The sequence below is a fragment of the Athene cunicularia genome, assembly GCF_003259725.1.
Source record: "Athene cunicularia isolate RWA chromosome 2 unlocalized genomic scaffold, athCun1 chr2_part1, whole genome shotgun sequence".
Taxonomy (NCBI): domain Eukaryota; kingdom Metazoa; phylum Chordata; class Aves; order Strigiformes; family Strigidae; genus Athene; species Athene cunicularia.
This window is the reverse complement of record NW_020799095.1, coordinates 32125617-32141322: the sequence shown is the minus strand read 5'-3', so window position 1 is coordinate 32141322 and position 15706 is coordinate 32125617. Positions and strand designations below refer to the sequence as shown.

The window sequence follows — 15706 nt, the reverse complement described above, 5'->3', positions numbered from 1 at the left end:
CCCCCCCCCCTTTTTTTTTTTTAATTTAGACTTGACCAGATAGCTGTATTTTAGATAACACCTGTAACATCAATGTTTGTACTGATGTTATGTTCTAACACATTATTCAGACTTCCTATTACAGTTTGACTTTTTTCACCACCAGTGCAACCTGAACAAAATCTTCACTGAGCTGCTGCTTTTGAACTTTTGGGCTGTTGCTTTTGTTGTTTTTACTTTTTGTTATTTTAGACTTTTTTGTTTGTTTGTTTGTTTGTTTTTGTTTTTTTCCACTTAAATTATTACTGTTCATTGTTTTCAGGTGACACTGAAATCCATTATTAGTTTGATAGAAAAAAGCAGCACTAAGTAAATTTGGTCTGGGATAGGATGATAATTCCTTGCTGAATAGTACTTCAGTCTATTATGAATATTTTTATATGTGACTACATAAAGAGTACATGTTGCAAAGCCATAAACAGGGAACCTTATTTGTATGTGGGAGTAAGAATTCTTTATGGATCTCTTTATGAAACTGAAGGTAATGAGAGTTAATTACACTAGTCTGTTTGGAATAAAAAAAAAAAAGAAAAAAAAGAAAAAAAAAGAAGCAGACTCTGGCTGTCTGCCTACCAACTCACACACAGGCCACACACATCTACTTATTCCCTAATGTTGTGTTCTGTGATGCTTGAAAAACTTCAGAAGCTCCTTCAGAAAATCTTGTCTGCACTCTTGCATGTTTTAATATCCAGGATACTTAAATTTAAACAAATAGATAATCATAGATCATTTCACAGTATTTCAGTTACCAACAGATCCAAGAAGCAATTGCTATTTGGCTTTTACTTCAATTTAATCTGGAACTGCTTTCAACTTTTGCCTACTGTTTGTTTTTCTTAATCTTACTGTTCAAACTTTGTGGAAGGATAAATAATGTAAACCAGAAAGAATGGATTTGAAGATATGGTGGAGTATTTTAAAAGCTATATTCAGATAATAAAATTACAATATTGCAATATAAACACTTCTTAAAAATTCATCTTAACTGAAGTGTCTTTAGGAAGAATACATTTTGAGCATTTTTATTCACTGAATAGAAAGAAATGTTAAAATAATGTAATCTGAAACCCATTTAAAATCAGTCTGAAAAGCAGAATTATCAGTTGCTTATACTAACTTCACACATATAGATATTTTTCTGTGTTTTTATTAAGTTTATAGCAATATACTGAGTATCCACGAAGTAGATGCTAGAGATAAAATTGAGATGCAAACCCCATCCTGAAAAAAATTACTTAACAAAAGGTAGAAAAAAGATGGAATGAAAGGTAACATTATTCTTTAGGTGGATATAAGAAGCCTTTTCATGTTGAACAGTCAAGCAATGATATTTGTCCAGAGAGGTTGACATTTATGGAAGTTTTCAAGACTGGGTAAATTCTTGAGCCACCTTGTGTGATCTTGTAGCTGACCCTGATTGGAGCAGGAGGTTGGACTAGAGACCTCCTGAGACCCTTCCAGCCTGAATTGCTCTATAATCACATGGAATTATGCCATGATTTTCCTTTACAGTGGAGAAGCAGATCAAAGACAAACAGAATAAGTACAAAAACAGTGGTCCAAATTTCCTAATTTAATTTCAGGTCCAAGACCACAAAAATATTCTTGCTCATTTTGAACATAGACTACTTTAGTTCAGAAGTTTGATGGTATATGCAAATTTTTATATTCTGTCACACATAGTAAAACTGACAACCTGTATTTTCAAATTTAACAAACTGCCACAGATAGCCTTTCGCAGTCCTCTAAGAAAAACACTATGTAACGTATTTATTCATGGAGCCACATGAAATGAATTGTTTGCCAAGGTTTCACATCACTGCTTGGACTTTTACTAGGGTACTTAACAACTAAAATTGTGCCCATTAAGGATGCTTGGGGAACAGCAAGAAGACATTTTCCTGAAAGATGTTTTCCTGGAAACTTGAGCTATAATAGTTAATATGGTTGAATGCTTTATTTCCAGTTATTTTAAACAAACACCTCCATACATGGTGACATTAATATGCTTAAAACTTTTCTTTTAAACCACATCTTGGTTTTGTCCTAAAAATTGGAAACTGCCTCTATTTTATGTTAAAGAGTGAGTTGTACAGAGAACTGTGCTGATGTTCAGTAGGTTTAAGTATGGTAGTCAAACATGCAATGTTAATTCTTACATATGTAGAAAAAAAGGGACTTCAAGTGTAATTAAAACTGAAACAGAATTGTCACTTGGTTTTGTCAGCAAAAAGTTTGTATATATGTATAAATGAAGTTAAGTTGTGATGAAGTACTGCTAATATAAGCTCTGAGATATTGTTCCTTCTATACACAGAAAAGCACATACTACTAGTCATGATGTAGTAGAAGTGCTTTTTCTCTTACCTTTAAGACTCCTGTTTGCCTAGAGGCAAACATCCAGAACCAGAACCGAACCCTACAGATCCCGAGGCTAGCTGGGAAGAGTTTGGTGGTAATGATCCTTGCTTTGTTTCCTTCCTTCTGGGCTGATGAGTTTACGTACAAAAAATTCTGTCCTTTACCTTATAAAAAGATTAAAAAAATCTTATAGGTTTTCAATCCTACTTTATACTTCAGAGCATAAGCATTTTTACACACACAGATACTGATATCTTTCCAACACATACACATATACCCTAGCTTGGTTGTATGGAGATCTTCCATGTTAATGCTTTGTGTATTTCTGATAAATATAACCTTCCTCAGAGCTCACTGTCTCTTTCATCATTCTGTAAATACTTGATTCAGATTTTAATAACAAATTTAAAACATGTTGAAAACTCAAACTCTCACTCAGAAATTCTAAGGATCTGTTTGAAGGTTGACACTGCAGGAGTCAGGAGCACCTTTGCTGATAGCTCTTACCCAGGACAATTCCCTATCATGCAGCACGGCAGTAGGGAACACATGGAAACCCTGAGGCTTGTAAGGGGCCAAGATATCCACACTTCTTATCATTCAGCTGATGCTGAAGAACCACAAGCTTGCAAAAAAAGAGAATTAATCATTCAGTTCCAAGCAGAAAAATATGTTGCCCTTTTACAACCCAGAAGGGGCCTACCACCTAAAATGAACACATACAACCAAAAGCATGTGCTTGAATACGCAAATCACACTGCTGACTTGTGGGGTGTAGGATTTTATTATTAACTAGCAGTAGCCCCTTCTTTGTCATAACTTTAATTCCGTCTGCTATAGTAAAAGCAAGGTTTGATCCTGCATGGAGAGAAGAGTATAGCAAAAAAGCTTCTTTGGGGAAGAGAAGATACTTTTCATAAATAAGAGGGCACCTGTTGGGGCTGGCCTGAGCAGCAATACACAGCAGACCCTAGCAGACAACTTCCTCCTAAATCCAAAAGAAGCAACACCTGGAGATCAGAGCTGAATTAATATAGTTGAACTACAGCAATGAAAGATTCAACCCCATGACTCAATTCTTGTTCCTGCTTTAAAAGACTGGATTCCCCTTCATTATAACCAGATCAAGTTTTTGTCTTTGTGTTCTAGTTCTTTCTTCAGTTTTCACTAAGAATGGGGTTCTGAGATCTTTCCAGATTTGGTCTCCCTGTAACTTCACTGACAGTATGCTATGGCAGCAGCTAAAGCACAGTGCACTCTTGCTAGTCTAGTATGGAAGTGATGCCCTAGCTGTATCTAGAATAGCTGTAGAATGGTTAGCTATCTCAAAGGGGCTTCTTCTGGGGGAAAAAAAAACCCAAACCCAAACCAAAACAAAACAGAAAAATCCCATTCTTCTATCTTAAAACCATAATCAGGTTCAAAACCAAAGCTTTGCAGTCCTTTACAAGAAGGCTTCAGAATGAGAGACTTTCATCAAGCTACGCTGGAGTTGGAAGGGGCTACGAAGGTGTGTCAGGTAGAATCCAGGTAGCATATTTTAATTAAAGTAAGTTCATAGGTCTCTGAATGCCTTTTGTTTTTGTAACTGTGGCTTGTTATTCTACTCCTGGACACTCTCTGGCTGAACACACACTGCTACTTAGTGAAAGTCAGGTAAAGAGTAGCTGCAGCCAGTGTCAGTAAGCATTAATGGATGAAACATGAAAGTCATCTTCATCCGTGACACCTGGCCATGGCCACTGTAAGTGGCTGCTGAAGATCTGAGCTGAGAGACAGCAGGTCTGAGCAGCCTGGTAGGACTTTTTAATGTAGTTTTACTTACCAAACAGATTTGCTGTCAAAACAGGAAGATAGCGATGACTTTTTATCTAAGCTAAGGGGCATAGAGGGCACTACAATCAAGCTATCCCCTTTAGGCAGTTCTCCTGTGGTGGGATATGCTCCAGTCATGGCCATACAGTCTGTACTCTGAAACACAGAAGGGCGGCCCTCCTTGCATTATTTTTGTGAAAATGCTGGCATCCCAGCTCATGAGAGGCAGAAGTGTCCTACTTGAATTGCAGTTAATGTAGAGTGGTGGCTTGGTGTACTTGTGTGCTGTCCTCTGCAGAGGCCACACATACCACACCTTTGGGTCGTCTGGGAAGCTGATCTCAAGGACACCATGAAATACAAATAGAAAGACTGTATATGTACAAACATACCTTCAGTCTCTGTCTGTAAAATGGGCATAATAGTATCTTCCAAACTTGTATCTCTCCACTATACCACACATCCAACTCTTGCAGAAGTCAACAAGTAGGAGCACATGAACTCCAAACATTACTGTCCCAAACCAAACAGTTCTTATTTAACAGTATTCAAAAAGTCAGCCAATCAGTCCTATCTGTCCTTTATTTACTTACCTAAATGTATAAATAATGGAACATTTTGGTAAGGTACTCAGAATTAATAAAGCCGCATACTAAGCTTTATTTCAGCAAGAACTTTTAAAGTAAGTTGTCTCAAAACTCTATTTTCAAACTTCTAAAATACCTGAGTTATTTAGACAAGAGAAACTGTGGGATTTTTTTTCTGTTGACACTGTTAAAGATCATGTTTACTCTTCTCAGGTAAAAAAAAGTTTGGTGTTTTTAATCTAAGGAATGTATCCTAACTTTTTTGTTTAAGGGACACAAGACATATAAAACATGATCAGAATTATAATAGTAGACCAACCAGCCCTGTGTGAGCTCTTCTAAGCCTAAACATGTGATTAACAAGTGATATATCTGTAAAGTTTGATTCCTTGTCAATTAGGACTTTTTTGTTTGTTTGTTTTATGAAATATTAATGAACATTTTGTAAAGAATATGGTTATTCCTGTGGAAGGAGATTTTGAATCATTATGGATGAACTTGTGTAAATTGTGCATCTGCGATATATAATTTTCTCTTTCTTATGACAATAAATTATCAAATCCTTAAAAATAAACTTGGTGCCTTCATACCCACTCTGTTTAATCATCACTCATATATAAGCTCATGTATTCTGAATCTAGGAGTGCAGTTTCATATGCTTTGCAATTTAGTTTCTCAAATCACATTCTGCATGAAAGTAGAATAATTCAAGAATGTAGATTTGTGAAGAAAAGGGTATATGATTTATACATCTGTAGGGGATGAAATTTTTAGGAAGGTATGACTGTGAAGAGAGCAGCAATTGTGATGACCTTGAGACAGATGAACAGAAGAAATATTCAATGAAGTAATTGCTATTCTAGAAAGAAAATAAATATTTGTTAAATAAACTGGATAGTGATAACCCAACTTAATTTCTAAAATTTAGCTTTTCCTTATATTGACAAATGATTAAAATAGTATAAACATCATATGCTAAGGCATGATTACTAAATTTTCTGGCAGACTGATGAAAGTGCCCCATCTGGCAGCCTAATTACAAGACCTAGAAGGCAAATGATTTCCTTCTCACAACTTTTCTGTCACTAAAAAAAAATTGTGTTAGAACAAATTTTTATATTTTTTTTACCTGTAAGATTAATATGAGATACAATTTATCACTTGTTATTAGTAAGGTGGCAAATAGAGATTTTAAGAAAGCAAAACCAGAAAGTTGCTCATTGCTGTGTTACTTCAAGAGACAGACCCACTTGGATTGGGGTGAAAATAAAAGAAATAACTTCTCATTTGAAGTGAGCTGCAGTTATTTCTACCTAAAATTGATTGTAGTTTTAGGGTTTTTACTTGTAAAATGAAGCTATGTAATGGACTTTCAAACTGCCATACAACACACTATTCTTACAGACCTGCAAATGATCGATGGCTCAGAGTGAGAATTATTCAGTTTGTAACTCAGTCAAAGAAAATCTAAAATTTAGACTATTTGTAAATTGTAATGGCTATCAAGGAAATGCCCATAGTTTCTCTTGCTATCTTTCAAACAATCTTAAGATGATGTTGCATGTGAGATTATCTGGGTATAATATTATGTCTCAAGCTTTTCAAGAAACATGTAAATTTTCTCAGGACAGAAAATAATATTTTAAAGATATTATGGATATATATATATTCTTCAGAAATAGATTGGTCTCATACAGTTGTATACTGTTCAGCAAACTGGAAGGAAGACTAAGGTGCCTGGCTCCTTGGTACATAATGTAAAATATATAGTATAATGATATAAAATACATAGCAAAAATAAATAAATTTTTCATTTGTCTGAGGATTTTGAGGTTGAAATGTTCTGCACTTGATCAGATACATCTTTTGAATATTTAAATAGTTCATGGATGCAATGGCAAAAGCTGTAAGTGTCCTGTTTCTGAACAAGAAAGAACAATTTAGAAGGTAATGCATGGAGAGGAATATTTTAATATTTGACACCTGCATAAGATACACACTGGGAAGACTGCAGAATGTTAAACAGGTGAAACATAGTTTTTATTTATCACTAAACTCTGTTTTCAAATCACTGGGCTTGTCTTCTTCCAGAAATTGTACCAATGCAGTAAGTTAATTTCATTAAACTGACACAATTTTTTCTATCTATCTGAAATGTGTAATGTCTGTGTAAATTGTGCTAGATGAAGCAATGTAAGATACTTTTAAACCAATATGAGATTCCTCCACACAAAGTTGTGCCAATACGCTTAATACAAAGATGGTATAACACCACAAGCTTCGTTAGATTGCTATAATGGCATGCATGCTCTGTACAATAAATTTGTATGCTTAGTAACTACAGGAAATTAGTTTGGAACAAGAAAGAATTGAATCTGAGTCAGGAATGGGCTGATAGATACTTCTGGACATTATAGGTCATCAGTATCTAGGCTGTTGGCAATTCTGACAAGTGATTTCTCTATAGTTAATGTGAATATTTCTTGCCCAGTTAATTTACAAGTAAATTATGAATCTGAGTAATTTTGCAAACACATTTGATCTAATTTTACTTTCATTTTGCTTTGCTTTTTATTAACTTTGTTTTTCTTAGAATTGCTGGGTAATTTCACAGAAGCAAAGAACAACCAATTAAATGAGGGAAACTGAAATAGAAAAGCACATAAAATCACCTTGAAGAGCCAAGGGCTACTTGTTTTGTAATCACACTGCATCAAAGGAAAGCAAGACAGCAAGTCAGACTACTGATTTGCAAGGACAGCTACAATAGTTTCTACCTCTACCTGTCCATTCTGCCCTTTTCCAAGAGGAATAACTTCCACATTTACAGCCTGTAATAGTTACACAAACTATTATGGATGTCTGCTTTCTCTAAAATGAAAAACTGTGATTTGTGGCAGATAAGAAGTTCCCTCATGATCAGGTGAGCCCTTTCTGCAGCAGGTGCAGAATCCTCTAAAGGAAAAGGGAGGATAACTGAGTAGGACAGAAATGGTTACAGACACCTTCTGGTAAGATGTCTCTCTTCATGTTGGAAATGTGAAATATCAAAAAAAAAAAAAATAAAAAAAGCAAAAATCTGCAGAACACGCTGTTTACAAACTCAAGAGGAAAACAGTAGAGATTGTGATATTTCTACATTGAATACTAACTATTCTTTGGTGTTATGGTGGAAATTAAAATAGGATTTCTAACCATTAAAGCTTCTGGAAAGTACTTCACAAATAGAGATTGGTACATTTATGATGGAAAATAATATTCCATCAAGATTTATTATATTATATAATCTGTATAATATGTTATTTAATATTTATATAATACAGTATACAATTATAGCTTGCTGTCTACATTACACAGGTAACTGTAATTGTCTAGCTTTCATTGTCCTAACAATCAATAGGCATTCTGACAGTATTCTATCAGCAAGATCTTGTAGGGGCATCTAGGGAAACAATTGTATATTAAGATTTCTGGCAAGCTAATGTCAGGGAAGTAAATTAATTCAAGATCTTGGGAAGGAACCTTAAGCATTTCACACACACTGCTTCTCAGCCATTCTTTAAGAACCAGTGTATGATTACATGTTTCTCTAGAATTCATTAGAATAGTACCGCACTCCAGGAAAAGTAGATTATTCAAAATGTTGACAAAGAGAAGAGTACTGTTGTAGCCAGTTACACTTTCAGAGAATTCAATTATTAAAGACAGACTCTTTATATTGCAGAAAAATGTTAGAATAGGATAGAACAGACTATTTCAGTTGTAAGGAACAACTAAAACATCTAATCCAACTGCCTGACCAATTTAGGACTGAACAAGTTAAAGTGTGTTATTAAGGGTACTGCCCAAATGCTTAAACACTGGTAGGTTTGGGGCATCTATCACTTCTCTAGGAAGCCTGTTCCAGTGTTTGACCATCCTCTTGATAAAGAAATGCTTCCTCATGTCCAGTCTAAACCTCCCCTGGTACAGCTTTGAATGATACCCATGCATCCTATCACTGGATACCAGGCAGAAGAACTCACCATCTCTCTCTCTTCAGGAAGCTGTAGAGAGCAATGAGGTCATTAGAACTTCCTTTTCTCCAGACTAGACAAGCCGCTCTTCTCAGGACATTCCTTCCAGCCCTTTCACCAGCTTTGTTGCCGTCCTCTGGATGCATTCAAGGACCTTCACATCCTTCTTAAATTGTGTGGCCCAGAACTGCACACAGTACCACAGGTGAGGCCGCACCAACACTGCATCAGGTGGGACAATCACGTCTTTTGACTAGCTGGTTATATGTGTTTGATGCACCCCAGGATGCAGTTTGCCCTCCTGGCTGCCAGGGCACACTGCTCACTCCTGTTGTGTCTGCTGTCAACCAGCACCTCCAGATTCCTTTCTGCAGGGCTGATCTCCAGCTAATCCTGTCCCAATTTATATTTGTGCTCAGTGTCACTCCATCCTAGGTGCAGAATCCAGCATTTTGACTTGTCATCCCATTTCATCCCATTAATCACTGCTCAATGCTTGAATCTATCCAGATCCCTGTGCAAGGCCTCCTGTCCCTCAAGAGTCAAGAGCACCTCTCAGTTTGGTATCATCAACAAACTTGATAATGGTGCATCCCATTCCTGCATCCAGATTGTTGATAAATATATTTAACAGAACTTGCTGTGGAATTGAACTCTGAGGAACATCACTGATGACCAGTCACCAGCCAGACATAGCCTCTTTCACTACAATCCTTTGAGTTCTACCCTTCAGCCAGTTCTTCACCCAGTGCACCATGAACCAACTCACCCCACAGTCAGACAACTTGTCCACAAGGATGCTGTGAGGGACAGTATCAAAAACATTACTAAAATCCATAAAAAATGCAACTGCCTTTCCATTGTCCACTAGGCGGCTGACCTTAGCATAGAAGGATAGCAAATTAGTTAAAAATAAGGAATTTCCATTGGTGAACCCGTGCTGACTGTGCCTGATGACTGCATTATTCTTTAAATGCCTTTCAACAGTACACAGTATAACCTTCTCCATAATTTTTCTAGCAACTGAGGTTAAATTAAGAGGTCTGTAGTTTCCTGGGCCTTCCCTCATTGTAGATGGGAATAACACTGACTAGCTTCCAGGCAGCTGGGACCTCCCCAAACTCCCCAAGGCCTTTGGTAGAGGATCGAGAGGGGTCCTTCCATAACATCCACTAACTCCTTCAGAACTCTGGGATGAATCCTGTCAAGTCCCATAGACTTGTGAACATTCAACTGACACAGCTGATCCCTTAGTGTCCACAAATGGAAAGTCACTGTTCCCACACTTGTGATCCTCCAACTCAGAGGACCGGGCAGTGCAAGGTCTATTACTATTATTAAAGACTACTTTTCTTCATCCTTATTAGATGACCATCTTCTACAAGGATCAGTCCAATGTTTTCTATTCATATTGCAGATACACTTACAAAACCCACCAGTATTAGGGCTTGACACACAAGGTTTCGTGCAGAGATTTCATTTAAATCAAGTGACTTCTATAAGGAATGAACAAAACACTAGTGATTGGTGAGAAAAATGCAGAGCTGGTAATTGGGAGAGGGGAAGATAACAACAGATTAATCTGCATTCTCAGAAAAATGTGAATTAGTTAGAGGTTAGCAAGATGTCCTAATGTTGTTATCTCTGGGTGCAAGATGATACTGGAAACACTAATCTGATACTTTTATGCCTATAAAAACGCCTACAAAACAACAAGGTTTTCCAGAGATTGACTACAGCACAGTCAGGGTCATTGGATTTTCTTAATCAAAATGCTGCTTAATATAAGCTCTATATATTGTGCTCACATGACCTGAGAGAAATGGATGGCTGAACTATTATTTGCACCTTTGTTTATCCAAAGGTTTACAGCTGTTCAGCAGTGCATGGATTCACTGTTACAGCACTTCGGAGCAATACCTGAGCAGTAATCATCTTAGTGACCTATGATTACTGCTGAATATATCCTCTTCTATTGTACTAAAATTTTCATGTATGTTGTTCTTTAAAAGTTTTCAAATAGACCCTTAATTAATAGATTCATTGCAGACTTGGAGACAGTAACTGCATTTGTTCAGGCTTGCTGTGCTGCTGTAGAAAGAGGTCTGTTGTGTCCCAGATGTGATGATTAATTAGCATCTCCACATTATATTTAGCAGCTCATTGTCTAGGAAATTACTAAACAAATGCATCGAGCTGAAGTGGAGTACAAAAAATGATATAATCAGGACCACTCTGAAAAGACCAATCTATAAAATTACAGTGCTGCTGAAGCAGTGATTAAAAAGGTTGGTAATAGGCTACTATGCCAGGCTGTTTAGTTTTGTGTTCAGACAGAACTAGAAGTCACTAGATAATATAAATGTCAAGGCTCAATATGTTAAAAAAATTAATATATTTTTTTCATGGTGTTTTTGTGATACATATCCTCTATTGAAATTTTAACATAGAAGGGAACATTTTAAATGTTCGTTGAAACTGTTTTTTTGAACTGTTCTAATTGCTCACTGATTTGTCTGCGTATACAATAATCTTAGCTGATCACACTGAGATTTACTGTTAAATTGTCACTAACCTATGGATTTTTTTTTTTAGTCAATGAATATTTCATTTTCCTAAAAGTGATGTAGGACACATGCCAGTACCTGGTGTATGGTCAGTATCAGGATCCATTTGTCCTGTTTCAGCACCATTGCTAATATTCCAGTCAAAATCATCACTAAGGTCTTGCGTTAATCCACATACACTGGTCCATTCTTGATCTTGTGTTTCAAAGTTACAGCTTCCAGGAATACTTGTGTAGTAACCTGAAAATATAGCAAGAAGTAAATTATCATTCCAGCTCTTTTATGTAAAAGGCTATAAGGAACATACTGCATATGGTAATGGAAAGGATTCCATTTGGCTAATGCTATGATTCTCTGTGTTTCGTGTACTGACATAAAACATACGTGGTTGTTAGTGAAGGAAGAAATAATTCACCCTTTGCTTCCCAAGCAGGTATAACCGTCTTAAACTTTATTACAGATATATGCCCATGTAAGTCTTAAGGACAAACCCATGACTTCATCAATTTTAGTTATTATTCAAGGTGAATGGACAGAATGATTCCCAGCAAATTAGCTATCACAACTGGACTCCACCTCCACAGTGGCGTTTTTCATGAACATATGTTGACTAATCCTTGTGAGTGTTATGCATGAAGGCAGTTTTATAATGAGACAGAAGTTCTAGTGATTAGGACACTGACTGAATTCAGATCTTTGTTAAACTTCCCATTTCTAGATCTGCCTTTGATGTTTCAGACAACTTTGGAAAAGTAATTAATAAACAAAACTATATAAATGCTCTAGTCGAGATGAATCAAATAACATCCCAAACTCTTTTCCTTATCTATAAAAGGTCTTTTCCCTATCTATAAAACAGAAGCAACTACACAACTACTCTTGTGACAGGACTCTGGGAAAAGGTTTCAAACTATTAAATACCAGTCAGTCATGAATTTGAGAAATGGGTCTGACTGTGACTATTTCAAAACCTCAAATGGATTTGAGGATTTAGAGTGTGTATCTTTATCTAGAATTATTCTACAACATTAGAATACAACTATTTATGCATCACTGTCTACATATAATGGATACAGATAAAAAGAATAGATTTAATTACTTTTTAGTAATCTGTTGTTTTTTTTTTCTTCCCTATTTTCTACTTTGACTCTACAAGAACAAATGATGCCAATCTTTGTAAAAATAAGTTATCATTATCATAAACCTGTTTTTTATGGCCAAGATCTGCATGCACTCTGTAACCCTGTGGACCTGCTTTTCTGTAAAAATGTGTCACTTCAGTTAAGTGTATAGGACAAATATTTTAAAGGAAGAATGATTTTGATCCAGCGAATAACCTATATCCCACTGAATGCTAGGAGAAGGATCTGTAGTGTTCTGTAGTGTACTGTACTCTTACCGTGTGTCAAGGGACTGGACTGTCTCTTACGAGGTGAGGCTGAGAGCTGTGACTGTTCAGCCTGTAGACGAGAAGGCTCAATGGGTTTGCATCAGTGTGTATAAATACTTGCTGAGAGGGAGTAAAGAAGACAAACTCAGACTGTTCTCAGTGGTGCCCATTGCAGTGGACCCTGTTACAAGCAGAAGGTTGAACTACAGGATCTCCAGAGGTGCCTTCCTACCTCAGATGTTCTGTGTTTGTGTTAGTGCTATTCACAGCATGGCCTTTGGGAATCATGAAAGGGACACACAAATTCACTGAGCATCCACATTGACGCTGCATTACAAGCATCATGGAAGCCTAATAAAGACTAACTCCAACACCAAACACCCTCACATGCAGGTAGGGCAAAGAAGGGAACCCATGAATCAAAGAAAGTAGTAAAATTTTCTTGTACAGTTCTAACAAGATCAAAGTCCAAATGCATTTGGAATTTATATTATTCATAATAGATTACCCGATTTCAGGAATTTTACCCTTATTTTATCTTAACAGTGGATTCAAATGGCAATTATGAATAGATATTTATGAACAGTATTGACAGACTCATGTGACCTATCTGCACCTGCTGGATACTTTTGATTTTATGGATAAATAGAGCCTATTTAGAAGCCATCAGAAGAGAACTCCTCTATTTATCTGAAAAATTGCTTTTATTTCAATAATTCAAGCACTCTTCTAGTTGGTTTATCAACACTGAGGTTTGCTATTTATAAAATCTGGGTGTATAATTGGCTGCAATTAATGAAAATTGAAACTGCTTTCATGTGTGCTTTTTTCACCTCGGTACTTTCAGTGGGTTACTGAAAGAGAACAAAAAATTTTGCAAGATTGCCTGACTGGACTGAATGAAGCATAGAATAAGTAATTTCTGTGAGTTTATTTAAGGAAAAAAAGTCCCTCAGCCTACATGGATACAATTCATTTTATCCAGATTCTGTTGTAAATCCAGCACAGAGGAATTGCTGCTGAGTAGATTGTGGTCCATTTACTTCTTTGGAGTTACATTGATATAAAACTATAGTAGAATGTGAAATAAGCTAGGACCTTGAGCTCAGAGAAAAGGAAAAATTGCAGACAAATGTGGCTATAACCAGTTGTGACTGGGCAGGTTAGACTGTGAAGGGCTTTCTCTGTGCCTGTTCTGCTCTCTTTTGTGATTAAGCACCTCCCACTGCCTTTTCATTAAAAAATGAGATTTCCATATCTAGAAGGTATTATGTGCCCACCACTGTTGTTTGTTCCCACCAATGAGATATAAATACACTCAGGAAAAAGTTGTGTTTATCCAAATCAAAGGCTTCATTTGTTGGAACTAAGATATAGCAAATAGGGAAATTTTATACCTGAAGTTTATCTGGGTATTCTGTATGCCAGATTACAGTATCTCTTCTCTGTTGCTAACTTGATATTTTGTCAGTTCTGCAGCAACAGCAAGACTAAAGATTGCTAAAAATATTTTGATGTAACTACAGCCTTTTCATCTACAATAAAAGGATATTTTACTTTATTTATTTAAGGTCAATATCAGTATTTATTTTTTTCTTCCCTTGGAATACTTTTTCTTCCCTTGGAATACTTTTTCTTCAGTATAGCAAAGACTGTGTTGCTTTTCTATGATTCAAGATCATTTATGGCCTGAAATGTTTCCATCTATTATCTGACTAAGAAAAGAGAATTGATGCTATCACAGTACTTCCAGACAACACAGGACACACTTCAACCCCACCCCCCACCGTTGAAGTTACTGTAACAATATTTACAGAATAAATTGTGTTGATAGTTTTCTTAATATCTTTACAGAACAGTTTACACTGGACAGCAATTCAGTTTTACTATATCTTAGTTCTGTAAAATGTTACAACAGTGAGTTTACAGAGTATTTTGCTGCACGTAGTCTAACCTCTGGAAAAAAAAATTATATACAATAAATAGAGATTATTTGTTTAAAACAGATAATCTGCATACCTTTCTTGGGATCTACTTGAAAAAAGTTCTATCCTTTTAAACATTGTTCAACATAGATTCTTTTCTATCAATATGATTCTTAAAATTCACTGGAATGCAAAACACTGCAGTAGATAGAAGCCAGAAATAGAGACACCAGCTTCAGCATATGTACTTCAGAATTGTTATTTACTTTTATGAAAACAATAAAGAGGGAGAAACTCCAGGTTAAGTCTCCTACAGTGACATCTTCACATGTATTCCAGGTTGTAATCTGTTGTCTGGCTAAATGTAATTTAGATCACCCAGTAAAGGGTCACTATTTTTGTAACCCTGTCCAGTCAAAGCATTTAGCAACCCCATGCAAGAGAAAATGCCTTTGATTTTGATGGGATGACCTAATATTGGTTGATTTCAATGGAGTACTTGGACTTCAACACAATGTGACCATTGAATTGATGTATGTGATGCATTTACTTTATCTACCAAGGATTATTTTGATCATATCTGCATTAGGGCAGAATATGGCCCTCCAGCTTGAAGACTAAGAATTAGACTGATTACTGAACTCTATATAAGGACCACTTAAGCTTCCTACTTCAAAAGTCTGATCTGGATGGTGACTGTAAATAAAAAAAGACATGGAGCAGGAACAAGGGCACAATGTTTTACTGCTTTTGAGTTTCAAGTCTGAATTGGAAAGTCTTAAATTGATCCAGATTTTAAAAATTGAGCTGTGTCCTTCCATCTCAAACAGCATTAGTAAAGAATACCTACAGATTTTGTCTCAGTATTCACTAAGACTGCAAAAACACAAACAGACTGGATTTTGTCCAACTGTTCCGTAATAGAGTAATAGCAAGAAAATACTTTCATATCTCTGCAGTAGCACAACTGAGATCACAAAGATGGGATTAATCTGAAAGACAG

The 15706-nt window shown here is 36.1% G+C and overlaps 1 protein-coding gene across 1 annotated transcript in view; it reads right to left on the bottom strand.

Annotated features, from left to right (window-relative positions):
- The window catches only part of MALRD1 (MAM and LDL receptor class A domain containing 1), a 287732-nt gene that overhangs the window by 81305 nt on the left and 190721 nt on the right, over positions 1–15706 (bottom strand). The window contains exons 30-31 of the mRNA XM_026843695.1: positions 11467–11628; positions 2410–2567 (exon numbers count right to left, since the gene is read on the bottom strand). Of these exons, the coding sequence (XP_026699496.1) occupies positions 2410–2567; positions 11467–11628 (320 nt within the window). The remainder of the gene's footprint in view (positions 1–2409; positions 2568–11466; positions 11629–15706) is intronic.